Source organism: Marmota marmota, unplaced genomic scaffold (assembly GCF_001458135.2).
Source record: "Marmota marmota marmota unplaced genomic scaffold, marMar, whole genome shotgun sequence".
In the NCBI taxonomy this organism is placed as follows: Eukaryota; Metazoa; Chordata; class Mammalia; order Rodentia; family Sciuridae; genus Marmota; species Marmota marmota.
Window position 1 is genome coordinate 57,137,796 of NW_026000174.1, and position 14,888 is coordinate 57,152,683.

Here is a 14,888-nt window from a genome sequence, read left to right on the forward strand (position 1 = left end):
TTAAGTTTTAAGTTATGGAGTTTTGTGTGTTTTCTTAATTGGTATTCTTGTAGCACTACTCAATAGACAAAAAAGTAATTTCCAAATATTATCATATTTACAAACGCTTTACCAAAGCTAATGTTTTATTTATTTTTTTCTTTTCCTGATGCTTAGATGAAAATCTTCAGTATGATGTGAAATTTGTATTACCTTTTGTGTAGTATAGATATTTTTGCAATATTAGTTCTTCTAATCTATGAATGTGATTATGTCTTTCCATATTTTTGAATATCCTCTTCAATTTATTGAATCAATATTTTATAGTTTTCAGTTGTAGAGATTTTTTTCACCTTCATGATTAACTTTATTCTTAGGTATTTTATTTAAGTTGTATAGCTATTGTAAAAGAGATTGCTTCTGACCTTATAGCATGCATTTGGTAGTCTTGATTTGTTTGAAAGACCTTTTATGGTGGAAGTAAGATTTTTTTTCTTTATTTCTTTTTTAGTTAGTTCATTATGGGTGCCTATAGTGGGTCCTTATTTTTTTTATCTATTTAGCCAGTCTCTATCTTTTATTAGAGGAATTTAATCCATTTACATTTAAGGTTGTTATTCAAAGGTAATATTTTATTCTTGTCACCTTGTTAATTGGTTTCTAGCTATTTTGTATAAACTTGGTTCCTTTCTGTCATATCATCTTTGTGGTTTTTAGGATTTCTGGAGTGATTAAATTTAATCCATATCTTTTTCTTATTTGTGTATCTGCTTGGAAATGAGTTTTATAATTTTAGTTGTTTTAATGATTGAGTTATTACACTTTTGCCTCTAAATGTAGTATCCTCTCAAGCATTTTAAGTCCCATCAAATAGTGATGGATTTCCTCAAACTTTGCTTGTTATAAAAAGGCTTAATTTCATGTTATTCCTGAAGGATGCTTTGCTGTGCTTTCTTAATTTTGTTTTTCTTTTGGCACTTTTAGTATCTCATCCTATTCTCTCCTGGCCTATAGATTTTGACTGGGAAATTTGATGTTTGTCTAATGTGATTTCCTTTTTATGTGACTCAACCCTTTTCTCTTTCTAATTTGCAAATTTTGTTTTTGTCTTTAACATATGATAATTTGACTACACTATACCTCAAAGAGGATCTTTTTTGGTTACATCCACTTGGGCACTTTAAGCTTTCTAGATCTAGATGTTTGTATTTCTCCCAAGTCTTAGGATGTTTTCAGCTATTATTTCATCAAATAGGGTTTCTAGGATTTTCCCCATCTTTTCTCCTTCAGGAATTCCAGTAATTAAATGTTTTCCCTTAATAATGTTTCATAAATTTTATAAGCTTTCTTCATTCATTTTATTTTTCTTCTTTTTAAATTTATATTGCTGTTATTTAAAAGGACATCTCTTCAAGTTGCAAAATCCTTTTGCTTCATCTACTCTACTATTGAAGGTCTCAATTGTATTATTTATTTCATTCACTGAGTTCTCCATTTTTTATGATTTGTTTAGTTCTTTTTAATTATTCCTGTGTTTTCTTTTTAATTTCTCATGCAGATCATGAATTTCTTTCCTTACTTCATTGGGTTGACCAGCTGTACTCTTTTGTATCAAACTGAGCTCTCTTAAATAATGTTTAATTCCTTTTCATGAATTTCATAATTTCCTTTTTTATCTGGTACTTGAGGTTATTTTTCTCTACAGGTGTCACATTTCCTTACTTTTAAATATTTCTTTGTCCCTACATTGATATCTGTGCATTTAGTGTAATAATAATGTTTCCAAATTTATGGAGCAGCTTTCATAGGGAAAGGATTTTTCTGTTTATGGGTCATGGACACTAGGTGAATAGTGTACTTTTGCTTTGACATTGTGTGAGTGCAGTATTACCATCTTTGTGTGATTTTTTTTCAGCATTAATCAACATCTGTAGTATCTGTAAGTGCTTTAGGGGGATAGACTTTAGGTGTTTATAGGGGCAGTCATGAATCTTTGCTACTGGTAGGGTCACTGAGTGGCCTGGTTTGAGACCCTGTGGGACATACGTTGTGCACAGCATGGCCACTGGTGGTAGAGGGTGGTGTTGCTTAAGTCAGGGGTCAGTGAGTGGATTGGTCTTTGTGTATTGGGGGGCATGTTGAATGCTGGGGTGTGGCAGCAGCAAGGTCAGTCCTCAGGTCTTGAGGATGTGTACTGTGCTGAGCGGATCACCAATCATGGGGTCTGAGGTAACACATTTGAAGTTCTAATGTATCATCATCTTAATACCCAATTTGGGGATTATTTTTTCCTTCCATGGTCTTTGTTTCTTTTTATTCATAATTAAATATGTATTCTCCAAAAATCCATTCAAAACTCAATATTATTATTTGTTTATTTATTTCTAGGTCATATTCTGACCTCAATAATATTTTATATTTAATTTACAAGTTATATTCTGATCTCCATGGACTTGAATTCTCCTAAAACTCTTGTTTCAATAAAATATGAAATCTAGTATTATTACTGTGTTTAAGATGAAGCAAAGTCCAACAATTTCCAGAGATTGTATAATTTAAAGAGATCTTAACATCAAGAAGACAACATAGTGCAAATGAAAGAAGAAGAAATTGAAGTTCAGGTCTATGATTCATTCGTTACAGAATCCTGAGTTAATGAAATAAATTATTCTAAGCCTTAGTATTCCTATCAATCAATTGTAAATTATGTATTTCATTTCATAGGGGTTTTGAGGTTGATATGAAAGTGGCTTAAAAATAATGTCTAATCAGTGTAAGTTTTCTTTTAATAGTGAATTTAGAACAGTAAATAATGTGCTATTAAGTGAATTAGAAAAAAATAAGTAAATAAATAAATTGGTAATTCTAAATTCTCCTGAGAGTATACATGAGAAATTCATAAAGAATCTGAGAAGCCGACATATTTCAAATTCCCAAAGGTCTTTAAAATCAGTTTTTAATGCTTCCATAATTTGGACTGAGAAACAGTCTTCTTAAAGCTGATGTGATATGTGAAGCTGAAGAAGGATTATGCTATTCAGGTAAGTTATTACTTGGGAAGTACTATGGAGCCAAGACAAAGTGAAGGCTTGAGGCCAGGCAGACTTAAATTATACCTTTGGATTTGCTCCTCAATAACGACATGCCCTGGAGCACAGGCTTACCCTCTCCGTGTCTCAATTTTTCTATCTGTAAAACAGAAGGAATAAATATCTTTCCAAAAATAGCTCTTTACAAAACATATTAAATAAAAGTGTTTTGCAGAGTGCAAGGATAAATGAAGCAGTCAAATATTATTGGTTTTGATTACCATATATAATGATAATGCTTAACTTTCACACAGAACTTTATATTCTTTAGATTATTCACATGACTTATGAAGGAAATAGGTATAATTTCCTTAATCCTTGAACTTTTCAGAATGTGTAATATTTCTCAGATCATGAAAACTTGGGTGAGGATGAGAAAAAAATATTGGAGCATTCAGAAGTGTACTAAATTTCTTTAAAATCATCCTTTCTAAAGCAAGAATAAATATAGTATTATAAAAGAATATTAAATATAGATAAATAAGAAGAAAGATTAAAATATCTCTTAGTTTCACAGAGACCAAAACATAACAAGACTGTTTTGTTACATTTATTTTCTATGTTTTACAATGTGTAATTTTATATAATTATAGCTTTCTTTTCCAATAATATACAAATTTTAATAATATCTGAATGATCATATTTCAATTAAGAAAAAAAAATTGGAGAAATGTTTTTTTTTAATTCCTGAAGCCATAAAAAATGACTTTTTAAAAACTCACTCTAATGACATAGCTTTTGTACAAATTGAATGTTTTGTGATTTTCCTCTGAGATCTCATGTAGTTTGTTTCTTAATAAGAGATTGTTGCTTGTTCTATATGTGTTTATGTATGACAGGGGCTTAGTGAAAACCTCATCCGTTGATGGAAGATATCGCTTCTGGCATCACTGTTGAAAACAGCAAAATCCATAGACTTCTTTTCCCCCCAGAGTTGAGATAGTTTTACTTGATAAAACATAGAAGATGACTGTAGTCCCCTTGTTTCCAAATTATTAATCTCTTCACCTAAGAAATAAGTCAATGGCTTTTGAAGAGATGGAAAACAGGTGGATATCTCAAGATTAGCAGCAAGAACACTATACTCTATTTACTCATTTACTTTATTGCATTAAACAAAACAAAACAAAACAAGACAAATAACCCTAGAAACATTTCAAATTGATAGGAGAGTAGTGAACAAATAGAGATAGTTTTTGTTTTGTTGTGGAGGGAGGTTGCTGAGCAGTAAAGCAAAAAAAAAAAATGGATTTAAAGCGAAGAGTATCAGTGAACATAAACCTTTGTAAGAAAATATGTTTATGCTATAAAATTATATTTAGCACTCATGTTAGAAATGTACTCATGTCTTGCAAATACTGCTTCTCTCTGCCTAATGTCAGAATTAACTAATAAGTCTGATTGTGTGTGGGGGGAGATGTGTATGAGTATATATGTGTGTGTGTGTGTGTGTGTGTGTGTGTGTTAAATAGCTTAAAGACAGTCATTTTAATTAAGAAGGAAAAAATGATTCATGTTGGGAGGTTGAAAGCCATGCAGAAAAATGAGACAAGTGTGTTATTGTTTGAGACAATCCATTGCTTTTGGGTAGCATATATCAACGTACCTCATAGAAATAACGCTGTAATTTTAAAAACCATGGCCACAGACCATCCATTTTCACCGTAAGTTGTGATATCTTATACTTCTAAAAATTTCAATACAAATTAAAATAGCTGATGTTGGCAGCTGCCTACTGCATATCTACTTTGTGCCAGTTAGTGAGCTAGTCTCTGTGTCATTACAGTTACTTCCATTAGCTTCACTTTACAGAAAAAAGTTAAGGGTTGAGGGGTTAAACACATTTCAGAGAATTGCTTTGGCTATTTATTTCAATGTCTGGTTTGGATGGCAGCCTATTAAGTAATAGTGAACAACTTCCTTCCTATCTCTAAGACTCATTTCACATCTTAAATCAGGATAACATGATGTCTGACTCAAAGTTGATGTAAGAATCAAAAGTCTCAGGCACTTGATAAGCCCTCATGCCATGTTGGCTCTGAGAGTTGTGCCTTCTGCACATGAAAATTCTCAATAAATGGCCATGTTTTATTTGGGTGATATGGTCAGTAACTGGAGTAGATTTCTTTTTTCCCTTTTTATACCCTATGTCAAGCAAACTTTACTAGATTTACCTACATATTACAACCCTTTCCACCTCTACCATCCTGGTTCAAATCCCAGTCATCTTTCAGCAGGATCATCACAGTGACATCCTAGCTAGCCTCACAGCACTCTTCAGTCAGAGGTCAGATATATCCCTTGGACATCTAAGTCAGATCACACTGTGCAAAACCACCCACTGCTGTGCTTATCACTGGAAGTCATGCTCCTTCCAGTAACCTACAAAGCCCTGCGAGATCTGCCCTCAGCCCCAGCCAAGTGGCCCTTACTCACAATCACTAAGCCTAATCCTTCCTTGGGGATTTTCCCTTGGTGCCATCTGGAGCTGTCTTTTGGATTCCTTCTTGGCTCATTCCTTACTCCCTTCCAGTCTGGTTATGTATTCCCTTTCAAGGAAGCCTCCTCTACCAGACCCTATGCTTCAATTACCCTGCTTTCTTTTTCTGATAGCAGAGGTTACAATCTGGCAAAATATATCATTCCTGTTTTTCATTTGCCATTCTCTTGTCTCTCTCTACCAGGACATAAAACAAGAGTGCATTTATATTTTTCAATGCTGTATTTCTATGAGATATATAGCTGATAATTAAAAATATTTGCAAATGACCATAAAAAGGAATCATTAAACAGAACTTAAAACTATATTGCTGGGAATAGCAAGGATAGTGGAAGGAGACGCTCATCATTATAAAAAATTCATGTATGAAGATGTGAATTTGGTGTCATCATACTTTATATACAAACATAGATTTGATAAATTGTGGTATAAAGGTGTATTAAGAATTGCAATGCAAAAAAAATATGAATGTAATGAACTCCTCTATTGTAATGTATATAAGAAATAATAAAAAAATAAAAAATTTAAAAAAAAACTATATTGCTTTAGGCAGCCTTTTCCCTCCACATACACATACCTCTCTGTGGTGGGAGTGGAGTTGACAGGTTCATAAAAATGCTCTTTAATACCATATTTTATATCTGTTTGACTTCAAATGAAAAACATCCAAAATATAGAAAAACAGAAAAAATCTGTAGTGAAATACACAGGGTAAGAATATAGGAATTTAAAAAAATCCTCCCAGCTTTCATAAGTAATTTTAATAACTGAAGAGAAAATAATATTTAAAAAGCAGCAAAATGTCATAAAAATATAAAAAAACATGACAAAGATCATATTTTGCTCATTAGTGATGAAACTAGAAAATTATTATAATTAGTGTAAAGCAAAATGCAATGTATCACACATTGTTTAACCAGGGATTTGTAATGAATTCACAAATAAATGAAAATGCTTTATATTCAATATTCAGGAAAATCATTTGAACTTCCATCAGACAACCTTTGAAATTATTTCAACAAGAATTATTTGCATCATTACCATTTCTCTATAACTTAAAGAATTTGTAAAATAGCTTCATATAATGAAAAACAAAATCTCCATAGTAGGCTAGACTCTATAACCCTCTGGGAGTGCTCTGGAATGCACATAAATTATGCTACATTTTATAACATAAAACTGAATGTTGCAATTCAAAGTCTTTCCTGAAAAAAGGTAAATTTATGTTTCAGCTATGGCACAAAAAAAGTATAAATGACTCTTGAATAAAACACATTTTCATGAAAGGAAAATAATTTTCTCGTTTACCTGTTTGCAAGCAAAAACCAGAAACTATTTGATTCCATTGTAGTCCTGAAAAAACACAGGATGCTCAAAGTGGAAGACTGAAGAGTTTAATCAAGATTACTTATCAAGTAAAATGCCCAGAGTTAAAAGAAATCAAGAAGGGATAAGGAAGGAGGTAGTAATAATAGGTAACCATTACCACAACCAAGCCTGAGAGAGGGAGCTGAAGGTGGCAATGAGAATCCAAAACCGGAGCTGTCATAACATCTGCCTGAAAGAGCTGCTGCCTTAGTTAAAGTAATCCAAGCCATAGGAGGGAGCCAGGCAAACAGATCCCCTGGTATGCTACCCTTTCTTCTCTTGGCCTTTAACCTCCAACTACCCTGCACATAGCCCAGAAGGAAGGTCACTGGTTGAAACTGGATGTGGAAGACAGCCGTGCAGAGTGGAGAAGAAGGAGAGGAGATCAGGAGGATGAAAGGGGTACAGGATCATGAGCACTCCTGGCTGGAGTCAGGTGGCAAAAAAAAAAAGAAAAGAAAAGAAAAGAAAGAAAGAAAGAAAAAGAAAAAACAAAGAAGCAAATAAAGAGTCTTTTAACTCATCATTTAATTATTTACTGAATATCTCTATGAGTCAGGCACTGAATCAAATTTTTGCAATAAGAAGTGAACAAGTTAAAAACAGCCTTGTTTCTCGGTAGCTTATTTAAGAGTTTCCAAGTAGAAATGGAGGATTAATTGGTGTACCAAGTTTGCAGAATAGAACAATAGATTTTGCAAAAGTTTTCTAATACTTCTTACTGGAGGAGAGGAAACTGTTATTATCAGGCAGGCTCCCTATGCCTAGATGTCCTCTAGCAAAGGTCTAGTGGCCACCTGTCAGAAGCTGCTGTAAATGGATTTTCAGCATCCTTGCTACAAGAAGCTGAATTAGACACCTGCAAAGGCTTATTAAAAGCTCTTTTTATAAAGCAGAAAAAATGTGGTTTGTTTCTTCTCTTCCAGCATACATGGAAGAAAATAGCTTATATTCTTAAAATGTTTGGGGGCTTGCCTGAAAACTCTATATATTGCTCATCACATTTGCTATCAAGAATATTGTTTTTACAAATTAATTCACACCTTTTTGAATTCATCATGAACACTGTAAAGAAAGAAACAGAATGAATGTGACTGAATTTATCCTGCTGGGACTGACACAGAATCCTCAGATGCAGAAGACCCTATTTTTGGTGTTACTTAGCACCTACATTGTCACTGTCACAGGCAGCCTGCTCATTGTGGTTACTGTCCTCTGCAGCCAGAACTTGCACTCCTCCATGTATTTCTTCCTGGCTTTCCTATCTTTGATAGATGCATGTCGCGACCCCTTGCCGGCAAGGGAAAACACGACACAGGATTCTTCTTTCAGCAGTTTATTCAGGCCTTGAGTCATGTATCATCTTCTAGCGCCCGCGCCCGCCACGCCCAAGCACAGCTTAATAAAGCCCCCCGCATCCCAATCCTAAGCCGCCACGTGGATCTCTCTCATAGGGTGGTAAGGGATTGCGCGCCAACTCTCCATAAAAGGAGTTGTTTATCACAGGCCACAGTGGAAGCCGGCGCCATCTTCTAATGGCGGCCACTGTCTATAAGAATGGCTTACCACAGATGCATGCTATTCCTCTTCCATAATTCCTAAAATTCTAGCTGATTTGTTTTTGGAGAGCAAAGCCATCTCATCCAATGGCTGCATGCTGCAGCTTTTTCTTGAACATTTCCTAGGAGGTTCAGAGATTGTCCTTCTTGTGGTCATGGCCTATGACCGCTACGTGGCCATCTGTAGACCTCTGTACTACATGACCCTGATGAGCCACCACATGTGCTGCCTCCTGGTGGGGCTGTGTTGGGCGGCGGGTTTTCTCCACTCTTTGGGGCAGATTCTAGTTATTCTCTGGCTCCCATTCTGTGACGCCAACAGCCTGGATAATTTCATGTGTGACATTTTCCCCCTGATACAGCTTGCCTGCACAGACACCTTCCTCCTTAGTCTCTTGGTTGCTGCCAATGGAGGGGTAACCTCCATGATCAGTTTTGTAATGTTGTTGGTATCCTATGTGGTCATCCTGTGCTCCTTGAGGAGTCACAGCTCTGTGGGGAGGAAAAAGGCCCTCTCTACCTGTGGCTCCCACATCACAGTTGTTGTCTTGTTCTTTGTGCCCTGTATCTTTATGTATCTGTGCCCAGTAGCTACGTTTCCCAGGGATAAAGCAGTAACTGTATTTTATACCCTTGTGACTCCCATGTTAAACCCCGTTATCTGCACAGCAAGGAATGCAGATGTAAAAAATGCCATCAGAATGTTACTAAACAGGAAGGCGATTTCAGACAATAAATGATCAACTGGATATTTTTTTTCCTGTCATGATCTTTGTAATTTTATATTTTATCACAGTAGTCCAACTTATCATCCACGGGGGAAATATTCCAAGACCCTAAGTGGGTGCCTGAAACCAAGGGTATTACTAAACCCTATAAATATTATGTGTTTTTTCCTAAACATACATATTGATAATAAACTTCAATTTATAAGTTCAGTCTCAGATTAACAACAGATAACAAAATAAAATGTAATGATATTTTGCAGTTTGGGACCATTGTTCAGTAAAAGAAGGGCTATTTGAACACTAGCACACTAGTACCTCTCACAACAGTTCTTCTTGTAACCTAGATACCTACTAAATGACTAACGGGGTGGGTAGTGCATACAATGTGGATGTGCTGGAAAGGGATGATTCATGTCCCAGGTCAGACTGGATGGGGTGATGTGAGATTTCTTCATATTACTAAGAAGGGCTTGCTATTTAAAATTTATGATTCATTCCTGAAATTTGCCATTTAATATTTTCAGAACATTGTTTACCATAGCATAAATAAGTGAAAGTTATTAACTGTAATTAAAGACTTTCTCACAACTATCAATTTACTTTCAAGGCACTTTTGCAGGGTAGGTATTATTTTGATTATTCCTGTTTTATAGATGAATAAAAATGAAGCTCAAGAAGGTCCAATTAGGTGTTCCATATCAGACACAGTGCTTGTGTTCATATCTGCATTCTTCTAGATCCAAATTCAATATTCTTTCAAACATTTATAAGAACATTAGGAAAAGGGCAGTGTTTACATCAGAACCTCTCTAATTTTGTGTGAGTTAAAATTTTTTTTGTTATAATTGCAGAGTTGCATAATGTGTTGACTATATAAGCAATAGATACTCAGAAAACCATACTACTTATTGGTATCTAAGGCAATATGAAATACAGGGTAGAACAAAGTCACCAGACAACTAACTTTGGCACACACTTGGTATATCTGATTTTAAAATTATATTTTATTTCTTGTTCTGTTGAGAAAATAATGTCAGCAATTATAAAAATAAATCGTTTGTAAACCTATGTGAAGATTTTATAATGTCCTCACATGGTTGCAAAAAACTTATAAAACTGAAACCTATTGTTCTACTGTACAGAGAAAAGTTAAATAAATCATACAACACATAAATTCACCTCAAGTTCAAATATTCTCACTATATATCCTGTGGTATTTTACATGTTCAGAATTCCCTTGGGCTAAATTTAATTATGCTTTGACATACAAAATATTTTAACATACATATTTTTAACTTAGAAGTGTCAATTTGTTAAATTAAAAACCAATAGTAATGAAATTCAATTTTTTTCAAAAGTACATGATAAAATATTTTCACAAAACTATTTTACTGCTAAAAACTTGTTTTTATATTTAGTTCCTTGAACTGGAACCCCTTTGAAAACTACTTCAGAGGTGTCTTATAATTATTTAGAAATAAATCTCCATAGTTGACCAAAGAAAACATCTCTCAGCTTAGCAACTCAACTCACAATCTTTTTTGTGAATAACTTTTGGATTTTTTAAAAAATTCAATCTGTTACCACAATACAGATATGAATGTCATTGTTATAGGTATGCCACTTTTGATAGATTTTTGATAGATTCAGTCTCCCACTTCACAGCTACCACGTTTTGTTGAAGAAATCAGAGGACTCTGTGATGTCACAATATTTAGTAAGCATATCATGATTGCAGAAACATTCTTAAGAATAAGAACACAGGCTTCAGCATCAGGAAACCTGGGTTCTCTCTTACTGAGCCATTATCTCATCTATGACCTTAAATAGCTCATCTTATTCCTATAAGCAGTTTACTTAGGTGATTTAGAAGGTGTGTAAGTTCTGTAATTCTGCCCATGTTAATATGTTTATTACCTTGAATATTGTTTTGTTTTACTTCACTAGGAGAAGTTAAACTGGAAAAGTTTTGAGAGATTATATATAATAGATAAGTATATTTGACAATGTTTCTAAACTTTTTCATTTGTTGTTAACAGTATAGAAGTGTCCTCCTGGATGAAAGGGGTTTTGGATTGGACTAAGGCAATATGAGCCCTGTGAGTGTTCAGTTGCTTTGAGGAGTATCCCTCTGTCTATTAAAAGTCATGAACATGTCTGTAAGGCTGCTGTTTAGGCAGGTACCTGGTTTTTGTTGTCATAAACCTGTCAAACATCATGCTAAAACTTTGGCTTCTTACTGACTGAGATCTGAATCCATATTTAATTTCTCCCATTTTTTATTCTGGTTTACATTGTGTTTGAAATACCTGTGTTGCTGTCCCTCCAGTGTTCTGCCCATTCACTCCTTGGGCTTGACTTCTGGAATCACACTTTCCCGACAGAACTCTGTCCTATATCCAATTCACATGGCTGTGCTCTGGGAAGCTCAGCTAGACACGAGTGGGGAATCCAAAACACTCTACACATCAGTCTTTTCAGTAGAGGATGGATGAACAGTTGATGGGTCATATGAATGGGTTTAATCTTCCATTTGGTTGGGTATGCTCATTCTCCAGTCTGACTTTGTGCTTTCATTCCAGAGCTGAAAGAGAAATGTGAGAAATGTTCACAGATGATGCTTCAGCAAAATACATATCCATTATAATTATTTACATAGTTTCAAACTCTCATTCAATTTTTTGTCAACTATCACAAATGGAATAGCTGCTCTACTTCTCTTCACTTACTATAAGATTTTGAAAATTAAGAAAGAAAGCCCTTTATCTGCTTAACTTTGAAAGGGAAATAAATGTTTGTTTGGTTTTTTTGGGAGGGTTTTGTTTGTTTGTTTGTTTGCAGAATATATTTAGTTATATTTATGTTTTTCTCTATTCATTTCTTTGGGGAATTTGTGTCTTCAAATTGGGATGATTTCCCCCCATTCTACTCATGATGAAATATTCTTTAACCAAGAGTTATGCATGATGGATGCTATGGGAAGACAAAGATATGAGGATAAACATTGCAGAAATATTGAGAAGTAGAGGTGACCATCCAGCTCATAAATAGATGAGATGCTGACACCAGGGAGGGATTACTAAAGGTTTTTGACCAGAAATGTTTGGACAACTTGTATAGATAAAAATACATTGATATACATAATAAGTGTTGAGTAAATATTTGTGGAGTGAAAGTGTAATAGTTACTTGCAATTAGTAAGGACAATATATGCATTTTTATTGATATGTGTGTGTTTAGGTCTAGGACCTTACCTATTGTATCTGACAGTGTCTTTCTATTCTCCACATTAAATTTCTATTTTAAGAACTTTGTAAATAAGGTTTTCTTTTTGCTTAATAGATCTTAATGAACTGAAATCTATTCAAAAGCCTTTTTTCGTTCCAGTCTATTGGAAGTATAAATTTAATGAATGGGACTACATTACATTATATGTAGAACATCATTTTGAAGAATAAGCACTATTAATTAAACAATATTATAATTATCTTGAAAGCCAAATTACCTAATAACATACCCTAAATATGCTAGAAATTGAACTGAAGTTCATGTTTCAGAAGTTTATGTCTTTCATAAAGTAGATGGTGTGGAGAAGCAGATTGGGAAGACAAGGGTACTTGTGTTCTTGGTTTATGACCAGGGAAGCATGTTTATCCTCATACATGGAAATGTAGGAAGTGAGGGAATTCATCTTGCATTTATTTATCACCTCACAGGTGCCAGATGCTGAAGACACTGTGCCAGACTCTGTACTGAATACACCAAGGAAAAAGACAGCAGCATATTGCTATGGTAGGTGTCAGAGAAGGTGAATCTCCTATGATTTCTATATATTTCCTATCTGCCTGCTGTCTGTAGATATGTCCTGGCCAAGTCCTTTTACAGGTAAAGCTGTAAATTTTGGAAGAGGGAATAGCCTTTACTAGTGTGCAGCACTTTACAGCTTACAAATTACATCTCAGAGCTATAATTTGTGAATTCACATACGTAGGGGCTCAAAGGCAGAGACTGCTGGGATTACTTAGCAGGATGACATGGATTGGAAACAGGAGAACTGAGATCTCATGTGTAGAGCCTAGTGTTTTATCAGTAAATTACACAATAACTGTCAGCCACAGAGGGCTTTATAGGTGACAGGTAGTACTAGGTATCTGAGGAGAGGAGAGCATCATGGAGGAAAATGAAAAAGAATGACTGAGACAATCACTGGGCAGGGGTGGGCAAGGACATGCTCCACAGTAGCCATGACTGCCCCATCTCTGTGCTATGAACCTCAGCCTGCAACCCTCTCATGGCTAATTTGTTATCTTTATTTATCTTTTTTTGCAGGTAATTCAGTCCCCAGGAAGGTGCTACTTCTTCAAAGGATCAATTCATGCCTCCCAGTAATATGACTGGATTTGTTCTCTTGGGGCTCACACAGAACCCACACCTGCAGAGGCTCCTCTTCATGGTCTTTTTCATTTTTCTCTTTACCGTGCTGGCCAACCTGTTCGTCGCCATCACCATCTCCCTCAGCCCCAGGCTTTCAGCTCCTATGTACTTCTTCCTCACTTACCTGTCCTTCATAGATGCCTCATACACCTCTGTCACCACCCCCAAAATGATCATCAACCTGCTCTACCAGAGGAGAGCTATCACTTTGGGTGGCTGTGTGACTCAGCTTTTTGTGGAGCACTTCCTGGGAGGCTCAGAGATCATCCTCCTCATCATCATGGCCTATGACCGCTACGTGGCCATCTGCAAGCCCTTGCACTACATGACCATCATGAGGCAGGGACTCTGCCGCCTCCTAGTGGTGGTAGCCTGGATTGGAGGGATCCTACATGCCACTGAGCAAATTCTCTTCATGATCAGCTTGCCCTTTGGTGGTCCCAATGTCATTGACCACTTCATGTGCCATCTCTTCCCATTATTGAAACTGGCCTGCAGAGACACCTACCTGCTTGGAATGGTGGTGGCAGCCAACAGTGGAGCCATGTGCTTGCTCATTTCCTCCATGCTACTCGTCTGCTACATTGTCATCCTGAGCTCCCTGAAATCTCATGGCTCTGAAGCATGGCACAAAGCACTCTCCACATGTGGCTGCCACTTCACCGTTGTCGTCCTCTTCTTTGTGACTTGCATATTCACCTACATGTGTCCTGTAGCCACCTACCCTGTGGACAAGTTGGTGACTGCGTTCTCTGTCATTCTCACTCCCATGTTGAACCCTATAATTTACACAGTGAGAAACGCAGAGGTGAAAAGTGCCATGAGGAGCTTGTGGAAGAGAAGAGTAACTGGTCAGTTCATAGTGCCAAGAAAGTGATGGTGTCCATAACTATGGAGGATGGTATTTGCCGCACACATACCGCAAGAGAAGTAACACATTCTACAGATCATTGGCAAAAAAGCAAAAGCCCTCAGACAAAACAAAAACAAAAACCTAACATTTATTGGGTTCTTAATAGTGGCTAGACCTTTTAATAAGTGCTTCTGCTGGTGTGCGATGTATTTTACCAAGGCTGCAATGTTCACATGCAGAGGTTCTGGATCTGCAATGGAAAGAACTGCAAATCTCTGGTTTTGATGACTCTGGAGTGTGTGCCTCCACAGTTTCAGTGAGACTTTACAAAATTCTTCATACATGGTTTATATGAGTGAAATTGGCTTTCTATCTAAA

General features: G+C 35.7%; 2 protein-coding genes across 2 annotated transcripts; both read left to right on the forward strand.

The window, feature by feature from the left end:
- The first annotated feature begins 8,020 nt into the window (after nt 1-8,020).
- Nucleotides 8,021-9,235, forward strand: LOC107134750 (olfactory receptor 4C46-like). The gene is made up of 2 exons (XM_015476792.1): nt 8,021-8,216; nt 8,508-9,235. Exons 1-2 carry the CDS (start codon nt 8,021-8,023, stop codon nt 9,233-9,235), a joined length of 924 nt encoding a protein of 307 aa, XP_015332278.1.
- Nucleotides 9,236-13,598: 4,363 nt separating this feature from the next.
- LOC107158848 (olfactory receptor 140-like) lies at nt 13,599-14,534 on the forward strand. The gene has a single exon (XM_015505339.1). It carries the CDS (start codon nt 13,599-13,601, stop codon nt 14,532-14,534), a length of 936 nt encoding a protein of 311 aa, XP_015360825.1.
- The last annotated feature ends 354 nt before the right edge of the window (nt 14,535-14,888 follow it).

Bases quoted from the DNA above. Each gene is read 5' to 3' on its own strand.
- LOC107134750 (XM_015476792.1), top strand. From the start codon at position 8,021: ATGAATGTGACTGAATTTATCCTGCTGGGACTGACACAGAATCCTCAG. The intron at 8,217-8,507 runs GTCGCGACCCCT...GGCTTACCACAG, and splicing joins CCTATCTTTGATAGATGCAT to ATGCATGCTATTCCTCTTCC.
- LOC107158848 (XM_015505339.1), top strand. From the start codon at position 13,599: ATGCCTCCCAGTAATATGACTGGATTTGTTCTCTTGGGGCTCACACAG.